Source organism: Mytilus trossulus, chromosome 4 (assembly GCF_036588685.1).
Source record: "Mytilus trossulus isolate FHL-02 chromosome 4, PNRI_Mtr1.1.1.hap1, whole genome shotgun sequence".
In the NCBI taxonomy this organism is placed as follows: domain Eukaryota; kingdom Metazoa; phylum Mollusca; class Bivalvia; order Mytilida; family Mytilidae; genus Mytilus; species Mytilus trossulus.
In genome coordinates this window covers 84,984,573-85,004,238 of record NC_086376.1, presented here as the reverse complement: position 1 = coordinate 85,004,238, position 19,666 = coordinate 84,984,573, and the positions used below count along the sequence as shown (strand labels likewise).

General features: G+C 32.3%; 1 protein-coding gene across 1 annotated transcript in view; it reads left to right on the top strand.

Moving 5' to 3' along the window:
• LOC134716867 (uncharacterized) overlaps nucleotides 1-19,666 on the top strand; it is a 33,433-nt gene that overhangs the window by 9,290 nt on the left and 4,477 nt on the right. Inside the window, exons 6-16 of the mRNA XM_063579880.1 lie at nucleotides 437-711; nucleotides 1,257-1,343; nucleotides 5,945-6,328; nucleotides 6,654-6,803; nucleotides 7,760-7,963; nucleotides 9,812-10,038; nucleotides 13,910-14,267; nucleotides 15,019-15,168; nucleotides 15,539-15,725; nucleotides 17,379-17,563; nucleotides 18,568-18,819. Coding sequence (XP_063435950.1) covers nucleotides 437-711; nucleotides 1,257-1,343; nucleotides 5,945-6,328; nucleotides 6,654-6,803; nucleotides 7,760-7,963; nucleotides 9,812-10,038; nucleotides 13,910-14,267; nucleotides 15,019-15,168; nucleotides 15,539-15,725; nucleotides 17,379-17,563; nucleotides 18,568-18,819 — 2,459 coding nt within the window. The remainder of the gene's footprint in view (nucleotides 1-436; nucleotides 712-1,256; nucleotides 1,344-5,944; nucleotides 6,329-6,653; nucleotides 6,804-7,759; nucleotides 7,964-9,811; nucleotides 10,039-13,909; nucleotides 14,268-15,018; nucleotides 15,169-15,538; nucleotides 15,726-17,378; nucleotides 17,564-18,567; nucleotides 18,820-19,666) is intronic.

Below are 19,666 nucleotides of genomic sequence, written 5' to 3'. Positions count from 1 at the left end.
TAAGATACCAGAAAGCAATAGCAAAACCCCTTTACTAATAATTTTTCAATCGAAGTAAAAATATCTATATAGTGAGTTCACTATGGGTGCAACCGTCACCTGTTGATGCTACCTGTACAGTTTTTTATTCACCTAACCCCAACGTTCAGCATGCTGTTTTTCCTGGTTGAATTAAATTAAATTTATATACTTCACGTACCATCTCAGCTTAAAATTATAAATCACAAAATTACAAAAATTAATGAGATCAACATTCTGCGTATAGATTTATATTTCCAAATTTTTTTGTCTTATTTGATGAACAGAAAGTCTGAAAAAATGAGAAAAACATGATGTTATAAATTTGTGTACAGTATGCTAGGCTAATTCAAATAGTTTATTCATGTAATTTTTAGTAAAACTGTAAAAATATGCTAACCGCATTTATACATTTCAGTTGACTTTCCTTCTGACGTATTTTCTATCCACATAGACGTAAGCAGAGAAGAAGGTTCAGTTATTACTGAATTTTTCGGTCAAAGCTCTCCAAATCTAGAACCTGTTTTCAAATGCAGTTTTGTAGATGTGGTTGGAAAAACTTACTTGTATTCTATATATTGGTACATCAACGAAAACAGCGTGAAGACATTTGAAAATGTTATATTCCAAGATATTGATTCAACTTGGCTCCGCCCTGAACACTGGGTTCAAAATTACAAAATGAATATGTACGTAAGTAGAACCACTACACATTCCTTGATACAAACCATTAGGCTATACAAGATTAAACCTCCCAGATATATTCATTATAAAAGAACTTAACCTTAAGCTATCGTTTAAACAACATCATGTTGCTCGCAAATAAACTTAAAAATTCGTATCATTTTATTCCACATGATCAGATTAGGCCTGCTACAAAGGTCGTACATACCTGACACAATTCGTTAAAACACCCTTGTAAAAAATGATAAATAAACATAATCCATAACAAAAAAAAGGGCAAATAATATTACCAATCATTATCATTAAGGTAGATAAAGGACGCTATGATCGATAAAACGCCGTTAAATGTCCACCCCTTATGAAGGAGATTTCTTATGGGGTTTATTTTGTGACAGTGAAGTCATTGTCATATTATTTCATGGTTATATATTTTAATCTTATACGCAAATTTAGCAGAAAAAGTTCGGTGTACAATAAAAGCATAATATTATTTCAACTGCCAGTCACAACTTCTCTCATTAATTTTTTTAAAATTTACATATTTATCTTTGCAGGTAAAATGTTCTGTTAGGGCAAGGAAAAGTGTCAATGGCACACTAAGTCCTCATCAGTATAGTGCAAATTTTATAGCAGGAGTAATTGTAAGTTGACGAAATTTAAAAAAAAAATAACGAATACGTGTTAATTGTAGTTTTGTGAGTTATAACTCCATTCATGTTGACGTGCTTACAGTTGTTTTGTCGCATCAATTATAATGTGCACGTGCAGATTTAAAAATCAAATAGAGTACCTTAAACCAAAACAAATTTGCATTGGATTTGGTGCAAAAATGCCTTTGTCATATACATGCATATCAACAAAAGAATGTACTTTTTTTGTCGTCAATATTTCAATTTCAAATGAAAAACAATACAACTTTAGATGGCAATACCTTACATAAATTATTTGTTAGCTTACTATCACCAAACATCGTAAACAATGTGTAAGGACAGGCAGATGTGGTTTTATTCCAACTTAGAAATTTTATTTGTTCGAATGTCGGTTGGATTGTATATTACATTGAAAACTAAAATGAAAATACAAAATCTGACAGGGCAGAAAAGTTTAGAATTTTGTGATCTTCTAACTGTTTTTTTTTAAACAAAACCGTTCGACACATTCTTATAAGAGTTAATGTCCTTGATAAACGAATTTCACAAAAAAAACATTTTTTTTGCGAATGATCTTGAACACTTTGATAGACAGGGAGAACGTTTAAATATGAAAAATGATCAACAAAAAAAAATACTTCAATGGTTCAAACGCTGACGAAATCATCAAACGACTCATTATTGGAGTTGTTGCTCTTTAATAAAAAAAATGTTATAATTTTTTGGCGATTTTATAATTTAAACTATAGAAGACCAAAAACACTTTCAAAGCAACGAAGATCGACAAGATAAGATCTATAAAATTTAATAAAGGTCGTTTGTAGAGTCTACAATGGAGTGTCTGCGCATAAATGTCAACTACATACCATGTTTGTGTTGTTTAAAATGCTCAAGATTATTGAGAAAGTCTGTAATCAGAAAAAAAAACCAGTTTTACAATACTAATAAGAAAGAGATTTTTGTCATGAATTTTATTTTAGTGTTCAATGTTGGAGAGTGTCCATTTGTGAAGATGCAAATGAACAAGACGAGCAACGCTGTAACTTTAGAGACTCTTGTATTTAAATATATAATATATATGGCACAACATCCTGTCCACAAGTTAACAATTTTTTTTTTCTGTGACGTATTAAATTTATATTAAGATCCAGTTTGTTACAACTTGTGATCAATTTTATTTGGCAATCGCCAATGGCAGTCAGCAGGGTTAAAGAACATCAGTTGTTCGACCTGTTAGTCAAATGCGTTTTGTTTAAATATATTTTTTTACTCTTTTGGTCTTTTGGAAAATGTTGTTTGTGCTGTTTTTAGACCCTTCTACAACGAAATTTGTTTGACATGCACACGTATAAAAATTGCGGTTTTTATCCAACGCAGTCATAGGTTTGAACGTAGTTTTCAATTTAGACTCGTTTATATTTTTTGTTTGGGCATGTATCATATTTTCCCTCCGGTTTATATGATCCGTTCATCCTATATATTGACTCTTAAAATTCAAGAGTTAATCTAAAAATGAGGGTACTTTCTCTAAAAAATGAGGGTACTTTTTATATGGCCTTCCAAATACCGTTTCGATCCCTAACATCACTGAAGAGACATTTATTGTCGAAATCCGGATATGGTGTACTAAAGAAATATTGACACCGAATGTTTGTGGCACAACATCCTGTCCACAAGTTAACAATTTTTTTTTCTTTCTGTGACGTATTAAATTTATATTAAGATCCAGTTTGTTACAACTTGTGATCAATTTTATTTGGCAATCGTCAATGGCAGTCAGCAGGGTTAAAGAACATCAGTTGTTCGACCTGTTAGTCAAATGCGTTTTGTTTAAATATATTTTTTCACTCTTTTGGTCTTTTGGAAAATGTTGTTTGTGCTGTTTTTAGACCCTTCTACAACGAAATTTGTTTGACATGCACACGTATAAAAATTGCGGTTTTTATCCAACGCAGTCATAGGTTTGAACGTAGTTTTCAATTTAGACTCGTATATATATATTGTGCTAGATTAAAGCTGACGTGGAAAGGTAACTTATGGCCACCGAAAGCCCTTTTTTTGAGAGCCCAGGTGGTCGTGTGGTCTAGCTGGACGGCTGCAGTGCAGGCGATTTGGTGTCACGATATCACAGTAGCATGGGTTCGAATCCCGGCGAGGGAAGAACCTAAAATTTGCGAAAGCAAATTTACAGATCTAACATTGTTGGGTTGATGTTTAGACGAGTTGTATATATATATATATATATATATAAACGAGTCTAAATTGAAAACTACGTTCAAACCTATGACTGCGTTGGATAAAAACCGCAATTTTTATACGTGTGCATGTCAAACAAATTTCGTTGTAGAAGGGTCTAAAAACAGCACAAACAACATTTTCCGAAAGACCAAAAGAGTGAAAAAGTATATTTAAACAAAACGCATTTGACTAACAGGTCGAACAACTGATGTTCTTTAACCCTGCTGACTGCCATTGGCGATTGCCAAATAAAATTGATCACAGGTTGTAACAAAATGGATCTTATTATAAATTTAATACGTCACAGAAAAAAAAATTGTTAACTTGTGGACAGGATGTTGTGCCACAAACATTCGGTGTCAATATTTCTTTAGTACACCATATCCGGATTTCGACAATAAATGTCTCTTCAGTGATGTTATGGATCGAAACGGTATTTGGAAGGCCATATAAAAAGCACCCTCATTTTTAGAGAAAGTACCCTCATTTTTAGATTAACTTTTGAATTTTAAGAGTCAATATATAGGATGAACGGATCATATAAACCGGAGGGAAAATATGATACATGCCCAAACAAAAAATATAAACGAGTCTAAATTGAAAACTACGTTCAAACCTATGACTGCGTTGGATAAAAACCGCAATTTTTATACGTGTGCATGTCAAACAAATTTCGTTGTAGAAGGGTCTAAAAACAGCACAAACAACATTTTCCGAAAGACCAAAAGAGTGAAAAAGTATATTTAAACAAAACGCATTTGACTAACAGGTCGAACAACTGATGTTCTTTAACCCTGCTGACTGCCATTGGCGATTGCCAAATAAAATTGATCACAGGTTGTAACAAAATGGATCTTATTATAAATTTAATACGTCACAGAAAAAAAAATTGTTAACTTGTGGACAGGATGTTGTGCCACAAACATTCGGTGTCAATATTTCTTTAGTACACCATATCCGGATTTCGACAATAAATGTCTCTTCAGTGATGTTATGGATCGAAACGGTATTTGGAAGGCCATATAAAAAGCACCCTCATTTTTAGAGAAAGTACCCTCATTTTTAGATTAACTCTTGAATTTTAAGAGTCAATATATAGGATGAACGGATCATATAAACCGGAGGGAAAATATGATACATGCCCAAACAAAAAATATAAACGAGTCTAAATTGAAAACTACGTTCAAACCTATGACTGCGTTGGATAAAAACCGCAATTTTTATACGTGTGCATGTCAAACAAATTTCTTTGTAGAAGGGTATAAAAACAGCACAAACAACATTTTCCGAAAGACCAAAAGAGTGAAAAAGTATATTTAAACAAAACGCATTTGACTAACAGGTCGAACAACTGATGTTCTTTAACCCTGCTGACTGCCATTGGCGATTGCCAAATAAAATTGATCACAGGTTGTAACAAAATGGATCTTATTATAAATTTAATACGTCACAGAAAAAAAATTGTTAACTTGTGGACAGGATGTTGTGCCACAAACATTCGGTGTCAATATTTCTTTAGTACACCATATCCGGATTTCGACAATAAATGTCTCTTCAGTGATGTTATGGATCGAAACGGTATTTGGAAGGCCATATAAAAAGCACCCTCATTTTTAGAGAAAGTACCCTCATTTTTAGATTAACTCTTGAATTTTAAGAGTCAATATATAGGATGAACGGATCATATAAACCGGAGGGAAAATATGATACATGCCCAAACAAAAAATATAAACGAGTCTAAATTGAAAACTACGTTCAAACCTATGACTGCGTTGGATAAAAACCGCAATTTTTATACGTGTGCATGTCAAACAAATTTCGTTGTAGAAGGGTCTAAAAACAGCACAAACAACATTTTCCGAAAGACCAAAAGAGTGAAAAAGTATATTTAAACAAAACGCATTTGACTAACAGGTCGAACAACTGATGTTCTTTAACCCTGCTGACTGCCATTGGCGATTGCCAAATAAAATTGATCACAGGTTGTAACAAAATGGATCTTATTATAAATTTAATACGTCACAGAAAAAAAAATTGTTAACTTGTGGACAGGATGTTGTGCCACAAACATTCGGTGTCAATATTTCTTTAGTACACCATATCCGGATATATATTTATATAGCTACACAAATTACAAACAAACAGTATACAACGCATATAGCAAAGTTTAACTATGTGATCACTTGATTTTCCATCACAAGTCCATTTATGTAGAGCCACAAGTACACTAAATAGGAGCTTCTTCAGGAGGTTATGTGTATATTATTTTACTACGACGAAAACATTGGCTGTATTGATTTTGAAAAATAAATTCAGATTTGATTTTTTTATGTGTTATTTGTTTTTATTTGCAGCCAGACAACTACATATATGAGGTTTCCGAAGGAAGTAACGTTACTTTTACTGTGCAATCAACAGTACCAATTGGTTGTACAAGCATTTTGTTAATTAATAATTGTAAAGAAACTTTCAAAATAGGCTATCCAAGTTATACAAAAAATTCAGAAGCCTGTGATGGATCAATAGACAATGGCGACCTTGCATTTGAAAGAGAAACATGTGGAGTTGAAATTCCGGCTAATAACTGGAATAAAATAAATGATATTGTCGTCTACGGATATGTAGACAGTGTATATAACACAGAAAGTGTGCGAACTACTAACATTCGTCTTACACATCAGTTAAGTAGGAAAGATCCATCTCATGCGTGGGACAATGTTGTAATTCCTAATATTCAGGTGTGTATAGTTTATATAATTTCCCCCCATTACCCCATTCTGTTTTGTAGACAATAGAACTATGTTGTATTTGACTGCAACACACTCTAATATTTCACAGTAACTTCTCCTAGTATAAAAGGAACTTCAATTAAATGATTGAAATAATCTTTTTTTCTTATTTTAAAATATTAATGCTTTCAAAAAATGCGAGCGATCTCCAATACTTGACTTATTTCATTACCGGTACTTAAACCAAAACTTGATTCCTAATTGTACATTTATATAGATATGTTCCATTTTTTGTTAATTTCAATAAATTTTTATTTTTTATCAATATTGGTAGATCCGAATCAAGGACGAAGACATCAATATTGAACTTGCTAAGTGCGAAACATGGAGTGATCCAAGGTATTACACATTCGACAGGACATATTTCTCAAAGTCTATATCTGGAGAATATGTGTTATATCGACATAAAAGAAATCCTTATTGGGTATGCATAATTGTATAAATTGTAACATGCAATATGTAGAAGAGAACTAAAATGACCTAAAACCTAATGATTCAAACATTAAGGATTATGTTCTCTTCTGTTGGTTCAATGCTAAACATAAGGAAATTTTATATAAAATCAACAGCCTTTATCCTTGTACTATCATATTTGGCAATTTAATGACTGATAGATATAGGATGATTGCATGCAGTGCTAGAATTGATTCCTTAAAACAAAAACAAGTCTATCTATGTAGTTATTGGTTGAAACAAATAAATATGGACCAAATCAAGTAAACAATTTAGGGTGCGCTCGACTTTAGTGACTCTGCGCGAGGTATTTTGGAATTTACAGGTTGGTTAGAACTTTTTGTAAAAACTAAACACTAGCGCATCATAGAAAATTAAGTGAGTAATCTATAATTCAAATTGAAAAAAATAATCTCAGTATTAAAGGCTGTGGATTTTCTATAAAAATCTTGATTTATTTGCCACAGAGTACCTTTTTTTCTATTAAATGCAATGAAACAGTGATTAATAATGCTTTGCATCAAATTTCCCCCTAGTATATGTACAAAATGGCCTGTTTTAATTATTTATCATATATGTAGTTTTGATACAATTGATGTTTGAAAAATTCGTACAAAAATGGCTACAGAAAGGGTCTTAAACCTTAACAACTTGTCTGAGAATTTTTACTAATACGGTAATGTCTACAAAACTATACTTTCCACTTTTTTCAACAAAAAATACATTTTAATGTGATCAATTAAAGTTAATCTAAGCTATAGCTCTGTCTTTTAATATTTCCAAATTAGTTTTCTTTTAAAAAAAAATTAATAAAATCTTAATTAAAAATTCATTGAAAATAAAAAGGGAAAATAAATGTATCGAATGAAATACCAATCAGGCAAACCATTTGTTTATATTTATGTTTGTCTATTCTATTGATTTTAGGTACATACACTGTCTACAGCATGTTGGGATGGTACCTGCAATGTAGGTGTGGCGATACGTAGCCACAATTCTCTGTTTGTTGTTAGGACTAGTGATGTAGTATCCCATAATGTTGTTGTTCAAGGTCGTGTGCATCCATTTGTAAATTTTCGCCACTGTGATGACCAAAATATGGTTGTGAAACGACATGGAACACAATACACGGTAAGAATATTGATTTCACGCATTTAAGTTAAAGATGTAAGAGTGCCATCAATAGTTGGAAATTTTGAAAGCACATAGTTTATACATTGTAAAAAATAATGCAATCTGAGGCGTCACGTTAACTTTATAAAAGCTGAAAAGCTACATTTTAGAAAAAAGAAGGCAGATGATTCAGATATATTGATGATATTCTTTCCTTTAAAAATCAAAACTTTTTGATCGGGTTCCATACATATGTTCCCTAGAACTAGAAGGGAAGGGAACAACAGTCAAGGGCTTTTAAGTCTCATTTTCACACTTGTACGTCAAGTTTTCCATCAGCAGTCATCTGAGTACTATAATCCATAACAAACTATATGCATAGATTACCTTAGCCATATTTGGCACAACTTTTTGGAATTTGGGATCCTCAATGCTCTTCAACTTTGTACCTGTTTGGTGTTTTTTTTTAAATATTTTGACATGAGCGTCACTAAAGAGTCTTATGTAGACAAAACGCGCGTCTGGCGTACTAAATTATAATCCTTGTACTTTTCATAACTATATATGATTATAATTTTGAAATGACCAATTCCCATCATCTTAATACCAATATGGGAACTGCCTTACTTATGAGATACATATTTTGCAATTCATTCGGTTTTCAAGAGCTTGTAAATGCTACTCATGCTTGATCAAAAGTCAACAGTATCGGAGCAGAAAGATGTTAAACATTGGTAATGTCAAAAACATCTTGTCTTTTTCTAAACAAGTGCATTGGAAGATACTGAGACCTTATTGATAAGTATCCTGTACAACTTCACAAAATACATAATGGTTTGTTAGACCAGATTCTAGGTACTGACGTTGTTTATCATCTTACTAACATGCTATAGGGTTATTTTATTTGTCTTTGTAAAATATTAACCTTTTCAGTTTTGCTTTGTTAATGGCCTTTAAGTGTGGTTTTATCCACCGTTTTCTATTTAAGAAAATGCCTGTTTCCGGTCATGTGACAGTTGTTTTTCCTTCAGTTGTAACTCTCTGATTTGATTATAGGCTGTCCGTTAAGAATTTGTCATTGGAAATCTGTATTTTTGTGTAACTACACATTAAATCGATTTCCTGTTGAAAAATTGAAACCTTGTCAAAGAAATAATAGTTGCAGAGTATTATTTATTTTGAGTTTAAACATAAAATTCTAATATCACGTCTTGTTTCCGCTATTCGAATAAACTGAATTATGCATAACAATTTAAACAAGCTAATGCACCGAAATCGAAGGAAAACAAAAAGTCCCTTATCAAATTTGGAATGCACGAACTTCAGTGAGTTACTTTTGTACATTTTCCTATCAGGATAATGGTTATTTTTATCATACCGGTTATTCTTTCCTTGGTTGGTCTTGCAGTTTTAGTTGAATGTAAGTGCAAAAATATACAACTGAAACACTACTTATTTATAATTTACCACGACACCTTGAGTTTTAACTACATTTATAGTTGGAAGGTTTAACATGATAATTATTCTAAATAACTTTATCGATCAGATCTTTTCATCATAGTCAGAACTTTTTAGCAGGGTATCAAGTTGGACGACCTATGTTCTAATACATTAAAACTGAATTGATCAAACATTCGTAATATAGAAATAACGACGATTACTAAAAACAAGTACTTATACAATACTTTTTCCAAGGCTATTTGATTTCATTTCCAGTTTTAAGTTTGTTTTTTTAAGAAACAACTACATTCATAACTGCTTTTTGAAGTTTTTGTTTCAATTTTTGATTGTGGCAATCGTTGAGAGACTTTCTGTTAATTTCCTTTGACTTTTCACTTCAAAAGAATATGTGTGTTATCTTTTTAGGTTATACTTCCAACTGGTACAGAAATATGGTTTAAAATTGGAAAAGGAATACTTGGGTTTCCAGGTTACTGGATATGGCACGTCACAATAAAACCGTCTGCACTGGACATAGAACAAACAGAAGGACTATGTGGATTTTTAAGTCGAGATGGAAGCAAAAATGACGATTTTTCAGAACGCGACACTGGCCATGTTGTAGATGAGAGTACATTTATAAAATCATGGAAGTAAGTATATTTGATGTGGGGTGTGGAATTATATTCTTTTTATCATGTACAAGGTGAAATTACTAGTTGAACTTGATTACACATTCAAACGGGCTTGTTTTTGTATGGTGTTTACTCGTATAAACACAATAAGACATGTATCCTCAACTGAATTTAAGTTGCAGTCATAGGCACACTATTTTGCTTGTTTGTAAGACCTAAATTGAACCATTCATAACAACATTTCAAATCCAAGCATATTTAATATATATGTTAAGTTAAACTGTTAAATGTAATACATGTAACATCAGCAAATGTGAAATGCAGAATCTGGTAACCATTCCGGAACACTTAAGATAATCTCCGGTATTTTTTGTGGTGTTAATGTTGCACAGTCTTTTTTTCTATGTTGTGTTTTTTGTGTGTGTTTTTTTACATGGCGTTGTCAGTTTATTTTCGACGCTTGAATTTGAGTATCCCTTTGATTTCTGCCATCTATCTTCTATTCACCGCATTGATGCTACGGTAAGATAGCATTCTTTATAATACTGAAATACCAGGTTTCTATAGTAGTTTCTTATCCGATCAGTCAGGATTCTACTTCGTCAGAATTATCTCCCCATTACGCCCGTTCATTTTCACAATCGTATGAATAGAAGCCATTGTAAGGACGACGCGCCATCGATTTTACTCTTGGAAACCGATAAATTTATATACATTCTTGACTGCATTGGTTCAACTTTAAACTATTGTCCAATCGGTTGTCAGGTGGAATTTTCGAAAATTCATATACATTTAAAAAAAATTATAATTAAATATTTCGTGGAAGGGCAGACTAGACTTTTTAAGTGGTTGAAGACTATAAACCATAGTTATCACACACACACAAAATTTAAATTTTTCGAAGATATGCATTTTTATCATCCAACTTGATAGACTGTCGTCAAGTACTTTTACTGAAAAAATAGCTATTCGAACAAACCTTCTCTGTTTTTGTGACTCATTTGATAGTTATTTCACTTGACCCATAAATTTCATCTTTCAGAACATTTATTTTTCTTGTGTTATAAAGGCAATCTATAGCTTTGATATGTAAACATGATAGAATCTCAAGCGAGACGATGTATGTAATATTCTTACTTTGTACGATGTCAAGACAAACTATTCAATTCAACTCAAACACGCCCTATCATAAAAAGTTGCACTCGATTTTCTCTTTTCGATACAATTGTTACCCATTTTGTTGATTTTTTTTATCGAGTCACATAATGGAAGGGCAGACACGAAAATTTGTGAACTAATAGATTGATATGTTTTCAGTCCGTGGTATTTTTTTTCAAAAAATCGGAGGTTATGCATTCTTTTCATCCAACTTGAAAAATACCCATGTCGTCGACTTGAAATCTATTTGTTCTGCTTAACTATGTACTAGATAAATTGAAAACTTATGAAAATGGTGTTTTTAAAATAAAACACCTAGTAATTGAGAAGAAAATTGTAATTTTGTTTGTTTCTAATAACTTTTAAATTTTTTGTCACTATAGTAAACAATACAGTACACATTTATCGCCTTCTCTAACAAAGAGCTTCGATTTTTTAGTTCTATTTCAACCTGGTTTCCGACTGCGGTGATATTTAAACCTATTCGTCATCACTTTTGTCTTAAAAGAAACATCATTGATATTTATATATTTCATAATAAGTGAGAGTTGAATATCGCTGTTATTTTTTTTTATATAATACTAAATGAGCCGTCGGTGATGTTAACGGATGCCGTCGTCATAAATTACGGATATTTCCCAATTATCGTAACTACAATCCCGTCCCCCTTCCCCGAATGGAACCTAATACTTACAACTATCACCAATAGTGTACTGACATGAGCCACACGGTGGATGCCAGCTGTGGAGCATTATTTGCTAAATCGTCCGGCGTACCTAGGATCAACTCCATTTTTGGTGGGTTGCGTGTTGCTCAGTCTTCAGTTATTAATGTGATGTTTTTTGTACTGTTGTTCGTCTGGTAGAGTTTTTTTTCTTTTTAAACCATGGCAGTGCCAGTATTTATACGAGTAAGTATATCCCGTTTTTATCTTTTGTCTCTCTTTCTCAGACTGATCGTGAATTTGCATGGTGATATCTGCATGCATAGAAAAATTTGCTTACTCTGTCAAATAATCATGTCTTTCCCCGCAGATTGTATACGCTCGTTAACGGGATTCACCATGGCATACCGACGTCTGTCTGTCCGTAGTCACCATGTTGGACATTACACAAAAAAGCATGTACTTATTTGCATAAAACTTTGGTCACTTATTAATTTCTGTAAATGAAAGCTGCTTTTTGATTTATAAATTCTTTTTCGAGATATGAAATTTTATTCATAAGAAAGGAGGATTACCGGTATACGGACAATAACTGAAAAGTGCTTAGAGCAGTATCTATGCCATTTTGGTAAATGGTTATATCTTTTTATAAAGGCAACAGTAGTATACCGCTGTTCAAAATTCATAAATCAATAGAGAAAAAAACCAAAATCCGGGTTACAAACTAAAACTAAGGGAAACGTATCAAATATAAGAGAACTACGACACAACACCGAAACGTAAAACACAGAGACACGAACTATAATGTAACAATGGCCATTTTCATGACTCAGGGCATTTTATGAACAAATGGTGGGTTGAACCTGGTTTTGTGGCATGCCAAACCAAATCCCGCTTTAATGGCAGTGTTAATTATAGTTTGAGATGGATAAGTAACGTGCCATGTCTCAAAGCAAAACGAATTCATACTCAGAAAAACAGTCACATTCGGGAATAAGTCACGTTCGCTAATATAAAGATCAGACGACGAAATGACAAACCTCAATCTAACACGTGGTAAAAATGTTAGTTTGGAAATAATACATCGTATGGATTAACCAATTCGTGATGGTGTCCGTAAAATTTACGTAATAACTTTTTTAATCTGTCCTCCTCATAAATTTGTTGGAGCCGTTTCTGCGTTAGGAGCACACTCATGTATATGAAGTCCGTATAGTGTGAACATGCACGAGAATAACGTATGAATTGAGATATGTAAACACCATACGAAGGGGCAGAGGGTACGTTACTGCTGAGAAATAGGAAATTGATAATAAGAGTTCAAATCGTCCCGTTTATTATAGATTTTCGTTTGAAGTCGTCAATCTGTGTCAATATTGTGTTAATATAGCTTCTCAGGTTGTTGTATTTTTATATTAATTTCTGAAATGACAAACTTGTATTTTAAAACTTGATCTGTTTAAAAATGACGAGCGCAGCTATGTATTGTTTGCAACCTTGGTTTCTATTCTAAATCGATTGACGAGATAAGCATTTATTTTAAGCATAAATAAATTAATGGCCCCTAAATTCTTCCAAAATTGTTGCTATTGTTAAAGCAGTTTAAAAAAAAAAATTAAGATTGATAGTTGATCAACCAATGAAAAGTCTCCTTTTAGGAAACACCTTCATTCAGATAAACAAAGATTTTTTTTTGATCGCACGAAAATTTAATGTTCTTATATTTAGAGCGAACAAGCTCATGTATGCATCTCTGTATATCGTTGCTGTAATCTTGTTACATTGGCGAGAACACAATTGAACATTAGACAAGTTTTGGTGTCTTACTTTCTAATATTCTAAATATTCAAGTTGTCTCGCTTTTCATTTTGCTCATTCCTAAAAGTCATTGTTATTGCAGCTATTCTATGTTAGACATGTTATGACATACCAAAGTAATCGTTCATGAGTGAATATAATGAAATAAACTTTTAGATATTTTTTTTTTAAATCGAACTTATAAACATTGATTTGTTTGATTTAAATTGTTCAATTAACAACTTTTAGAATTATTTTTTTTTCTTTAAGTATTGAAGACGATTCAACCGAGAGTTTATTCACAGCTGATCCTGGATTTTTAAGTGATGAGTATCTTCAACCATTTTGCGCCTGTAAAGAGGTTGTGAGTGACAGTTCTTCATTTCAAAACTACAACAAAGTTGACTGCAACTTAACACAGCCCTTAGAAGGGTGCTATAATACCACGACTGATTTAGATACATCATTTTATTCATCATGCTCTCCTGCAAGGAAAAAGAGAGATGTTATTTATTCAGAAGACAGACAAACAAGAAAAGTAAAAAGAAGCGTCGAAGACAGTGATGACATAACCGAGGAAACTATTCTTCGTTATGCATCGGATTTTGTTCCAAAGTTTTTCAGACCAGTACGTAGAACGTATCTAATTTCTCCACTGTCATTAAGATATTAGTATCAATAACTGAAAGAATTCAATATTATTAGAACAAAACAAGTAAAGAATAACATGTTTTCATAGACATTTCAAGTTATATACACGTTTGTACAAACTTAAATAGATATAGGTTTTTCAAACAAAATTATAAGTAAAGTTAAAATCGGACGCAACAACTTGTTTATTGATGCTCATTTCGAAAACGTATTTGCGCGACAGTGGTACCAGAAAAAAAAACGAGTTTTAGTTATGACAAAAGAGGGGCAAAAAATACCAGAGGAACATTCATACTCATTAATCGAAAAAAATAACAATCAAATAACGTCATGGAAGTATTTATCATTAAGTCATCTTTAAGTCATCTGTGTAAAATAATTCAAGCAGAACTTCCTTGATTTTCGGGGTTTTGCTCTGCAAGAGTAACACCAGTGTAATAGTAAGCACCTCTGTTTTGTCATAAAATGTGATCGATTTATAAATAAGCAGTTTACATTTTTTTTAAATATTTTTTTTAAAACTATATCGTTTCTTCCCCTGAAATACATCCTACTGCTGTTGACCTTTTAAACGTCTTTTTATTCGCAAGTCACTTTTGGGCATTATTTGAACGTATTGTGTGCCTTGCGTAAAACCATTATACTTCGTGCCTGTGGTGAGTTTACTGCAAGTTGTATATAATAGGTTTAAAAACTTGTTACAAATTTACTTTCATGCATGCTTACAGGAACCAGAATGGACAGATGGATGGACAGAAGAAAAAGCCCGTATAGCGTGTACTACTGGATTTAATGACAATGTGCAACTATCTAAATGTAAAGAATATGTTTACCTATTTACGGAAGAATATGTTACGTCGTGTATTCAAGATATCAAGGTATGAAAAAAACCCTATGTCCTGATAATTTGTTTACTATCTAATGTATTAACATGTACATATAGCATGGGATTGCATTTACATAACTATGACGTTCAAAAAAATCAAATTCAATAAATCAACAATTTAAAATTGAAAAAGTTATCATGCGTTATATACCAAATTCATAAAGCAGTTAAAAAATTCTTTCAGGATTCATTTTCAGGACTCCATATTTTTAGCAACAAACATGTAACAATCAATCTAGGTATTCTGATTAACTAAAATGGATATGTTTTAACCCTTTTTTTTAAGCTTCATGACAGGCGGTATTTTGCTTCTCTAAGATTTATTTGGTTATTCAAATAATGATATAGACATTTTTTCGTAGGCATCTGGAAATACAACGCTCATGATGATGACAGTCGATAAGATGCTTGCATCATGTGTAATTGAGATATCAAGAAATGAATCAATGCGAAATAGCTCAAATTCTGGATCTAAAGAATCCCTATCTGAAGCCATTACAAGTGAACTCTGTCAGAATGACTGTAGTGGTCATGGGACTTGCGAAAAAGGTATCATTGTGTTTTGTGTGTTATTTTGCTCAGGCTTGATATATTTCATATACAATTGGAGTTAATATATAACATATAACTTAACTTACTGGTAGAGGAAAATATCTTAAACCCTTCCGGAGCACCTGCGATTACCCCCAGTTTTTGGTGGGGTTCGTGTTGTTTATTCTTTAGTTTTCTATGTTGTGTCATGTGTACTGTTGTTTTTCTGTTTGTCTTTTTCATTTTTAGCCATGGCGTTGTCAGTTTGTTTTAGATTTATGAGTTTGACTATCCCCTTGGTATCGTTCGTCCCTCTTTTTTTTTTTTAAAGTAATGTGATGCTTACAGAGTATACGAAATACGTTTTGATATATTCCTTTTTTTACTTTTTTTCCCGTTGATAATTTAAGTAAACGTCTCTAAATGTGTCTTATTTGTATTATCATAGGAATACAATTTGAATACAAGTTAAGTGTATACCATTCAACCGCACAAAAAGGGAAAACATATTCACCTACAGATCCTGATTGATTATCACTATTGTCTTTGTTAAAAAAGAATTAACGGTTTTTAATATATCTAATTCACTAATCATATATTGTAGAAAAAAATGCTACATCGTTGATTTAGTCTGTGCTTTTAATGGCTGTGGCCTAAAGTGTTACACATGCCCTACCTGTGTCCAAACGTTTGACAGTATCTATTTTATCATGTCTATGACATAATAGTTAATATTGATGGATAACAGGTGAAGTTTTCTTGACCCTTTTTCGCAACGTTACGTTGGATTGGCTGATTCACTAGACAATTATACTAATAAAGTCTTTTTGGTACGGCTGCATGTCATGAGTGCAATTTATTCAAATCAGTAAATAAAAATGACTCACAGATCCAGTCGACGTAACATTTCAGGGCTGTTTGTCGGGATTGCTTTTCAACTTTAAAAAAATGTTTTAACATGGTATTAGTGTTACATAGACAGAATAGTTTGCAATAATATTTTTTTAAAAGGGTCATAGTGACGACTTCAAGATCGAATTTTGGTATCTTGACTGAAGACTAACCTTTTGCATAATTTAAAGCTTTTCGAACTCAACAAATACATAATGACTGTCCGAATGTTATCGTATCAGACATAGTTTTACCCTGGTACACCTTTTATTTCATGTGACTTACTAGTCGGAAGGGGGATGGAACTGACGTCTCAAGCCTTTAAGATTTCTTCTTTTTTTTATTACGCATGACTTAATGTTATGCTTACTGCTTGAGTAATATCAATAATTAGTTAATGACAAATTACAAATAGTCAACAGAAATCTTTAAATACTTCGTGAATTTCTGGAACATGTAATCTAGAAAGAGATAATTGGTTACATAAAAGAACACAGAATTTGTGAAATATTTTGCATCTTGAAGTCAGCAATGTGTTGACTATACCTTTTATCTGTATCGCCATCTCAGAGGGAGTTTAATAATGCTTGGTTAAGGGGTCTTCTTGTACATACAAGTATTTCGTTACAAGCTTTTTATCTTTATTGATGTATTCACTGTACCTATAAGATGATGAGCAGCAGCTAACAGGCTGCCGTTTTGATTTTATCTTTGTCAGTCTCATGCAAGGATTTGTTTGATCATTTTTATTACCTATTACATTCTTTTGTATTAAATTAGGAATTTGCAAATGCACAAATGGATTCAACGGATTAGACTGTTCGTTTTTCAACAATTTACCTCCATCTGGAATAACTCTTCCTGATGCTGGTAGATGTGGAACCAGAAATCGGCAATGTAGTAAAACAAATGTTTACGGTGATTTCGACACAGAGAACATATGGTTCAAACGAAGACATTTTCAGGTAGTTAATTATGTTTATATTTTTTATATATGTATATTAAGCCACTCTCTGTTATCACCGAAGGCCTAATTTATGACAACACAAAAAAAAAACCCACCCTAAACCCAAAATATTTAAGAGAACACAAAATGATAATGGATTATAGGCTCCGATCTTGGTATAACCATATTGTTTAAATGGGGAGAGTTAAAGAATGTAAATTGTACTTTGAGTTTTTACTTTTTATCTTCACAATATAACAAAATGTACTATAGTACTACAAGTGCAGATTATGGTCCAAGAATAAGTACCATTGCATTATTGATGTTTTAAATAACAAAGCAGTCTTGAATATCACAGTTGCGGCCCATTCAAATTCTATAGCTCTTATATACAAACAATATTTTTGTAAAAAAGTATAATTTGCAACGATCTAAAGCGTCACGATTACAATGACATAACCTCATTTTAAAGAATAGAGATTCACAGTTGATGTGAATAAGGCATTTAAGAAATTACACGAAACATTTACATATTTGTAAATTGATTTTGCCTTTGACTTCCCTATTAGAATCCAAATAAGTAGACCGTTACTAACCCTGTTTATCTAGCTGATAACCCTTTTCCTTAACAGATGTTAACCTACCTCAACTAGTGATGTTAATTAAGCTTGCATTTTTTAACTGTTGATTATCCTTTATCCTAAATAGTTTTTAACCTGAAGCTCATATATATAAGCAAGTGGTTTCACTGCATCTGTTATTTCATCGAATGACAAGAAAATTCGAAGTTGTATGTGATATCTCAATATACACCAAATTGGAGGACTACGATGCAATATTTCATCAAAATCAATAAGCACATATTTTCTCTTTCATATACTGAAAATTAGGATGAATGGAGAAACATACTAGCAGTATTTCCTCATTTTTGAATTGATAGAAAATGCTCCTATTTTTCATTTGTTTCGAATCCTGTCTTTTACTTTTTTTGAGTAGTTTTGTAATTTTTATCTTTACTTACAGATAATAGATAACCAAAATCGTTCCAGTGGAACAATAGAAACAATGAAAGCAGAATACCGAAATCCGTATATGGTTACTTGTCAGCTTGCCTCCTCGAGGAGAAAAAGAGATCTGAGCAATATAGTTATGGCAGAAGGCTATTATCTTAGCTTTTCATTGGACGGATCAACTTTCGGAGAGGAAGTTACTATTATTATATATGATGAAAACTGTTACTCATGTAATGCAACCACGGTTTCATGTTTAATATTGGTAAGTAGCGGATAAACTGTATGGTTTACATAAGACTTGTCAATTGTGTTTAATCTGGCTAAGGATGTCAATTTTAGTTGTTTTTTGTTCTAATCTTATATTCAAATAAATAGATAGAATCAATGTAAACAAACGTTATTTAAATTTGAGACCGCTTAATCGGTTATTGCAACACAGTCGGCGTCTCCTGCATTGATTACTTTAACTTCTATGCTTATATACATTCTTTAACGTGTTGAATTAGGCATAAGACATATTTACGGCATCTTTACAATTAAGGCGATTGTTCTGTTATTTAAAAAAATTGTTGTTCTTTTTTAAAATATGTCGCTAGTGAGTTGAAACAGTACCTACCTACAAACACATAATGCTCATCGTAAAAATGGTTTGCTGTCGATTTTAACCTTTTTTTTTCTTTTTTTTAAATGAATACACTGTGGGAACAGTATATGTGGGAGTCAGTGTTGTTCTCTAAGCAAGGATGAACATTATTTTACATCTTTAACGCATTTCAGAGTGCTTGTAATTTATAGATAAAATCTTGGTTTGATATGATGAACATTAATTCAGTGAACAATTATTTATTGCACGTTTGTATGTTTATGTTATATTTTGTTATTTTATTAAATTGTAATTTGAATTCTGAGCGAATAACATTTTGGTATCTAGATTAAAACTGACGAGGAAAGGTAACACACGGCCACCAAAAGCTTTATTATTGTGAAGCCCAGGTGGTCGTGTGGTCTAACGGGACGGATGTAGTGCAGGCGATTTGGTGTCACGATATCTCAGTAGCATGAGTTCGAATCCCGGCGAGGGAAGAACAAAAAATTTGCGAAAGCAAATT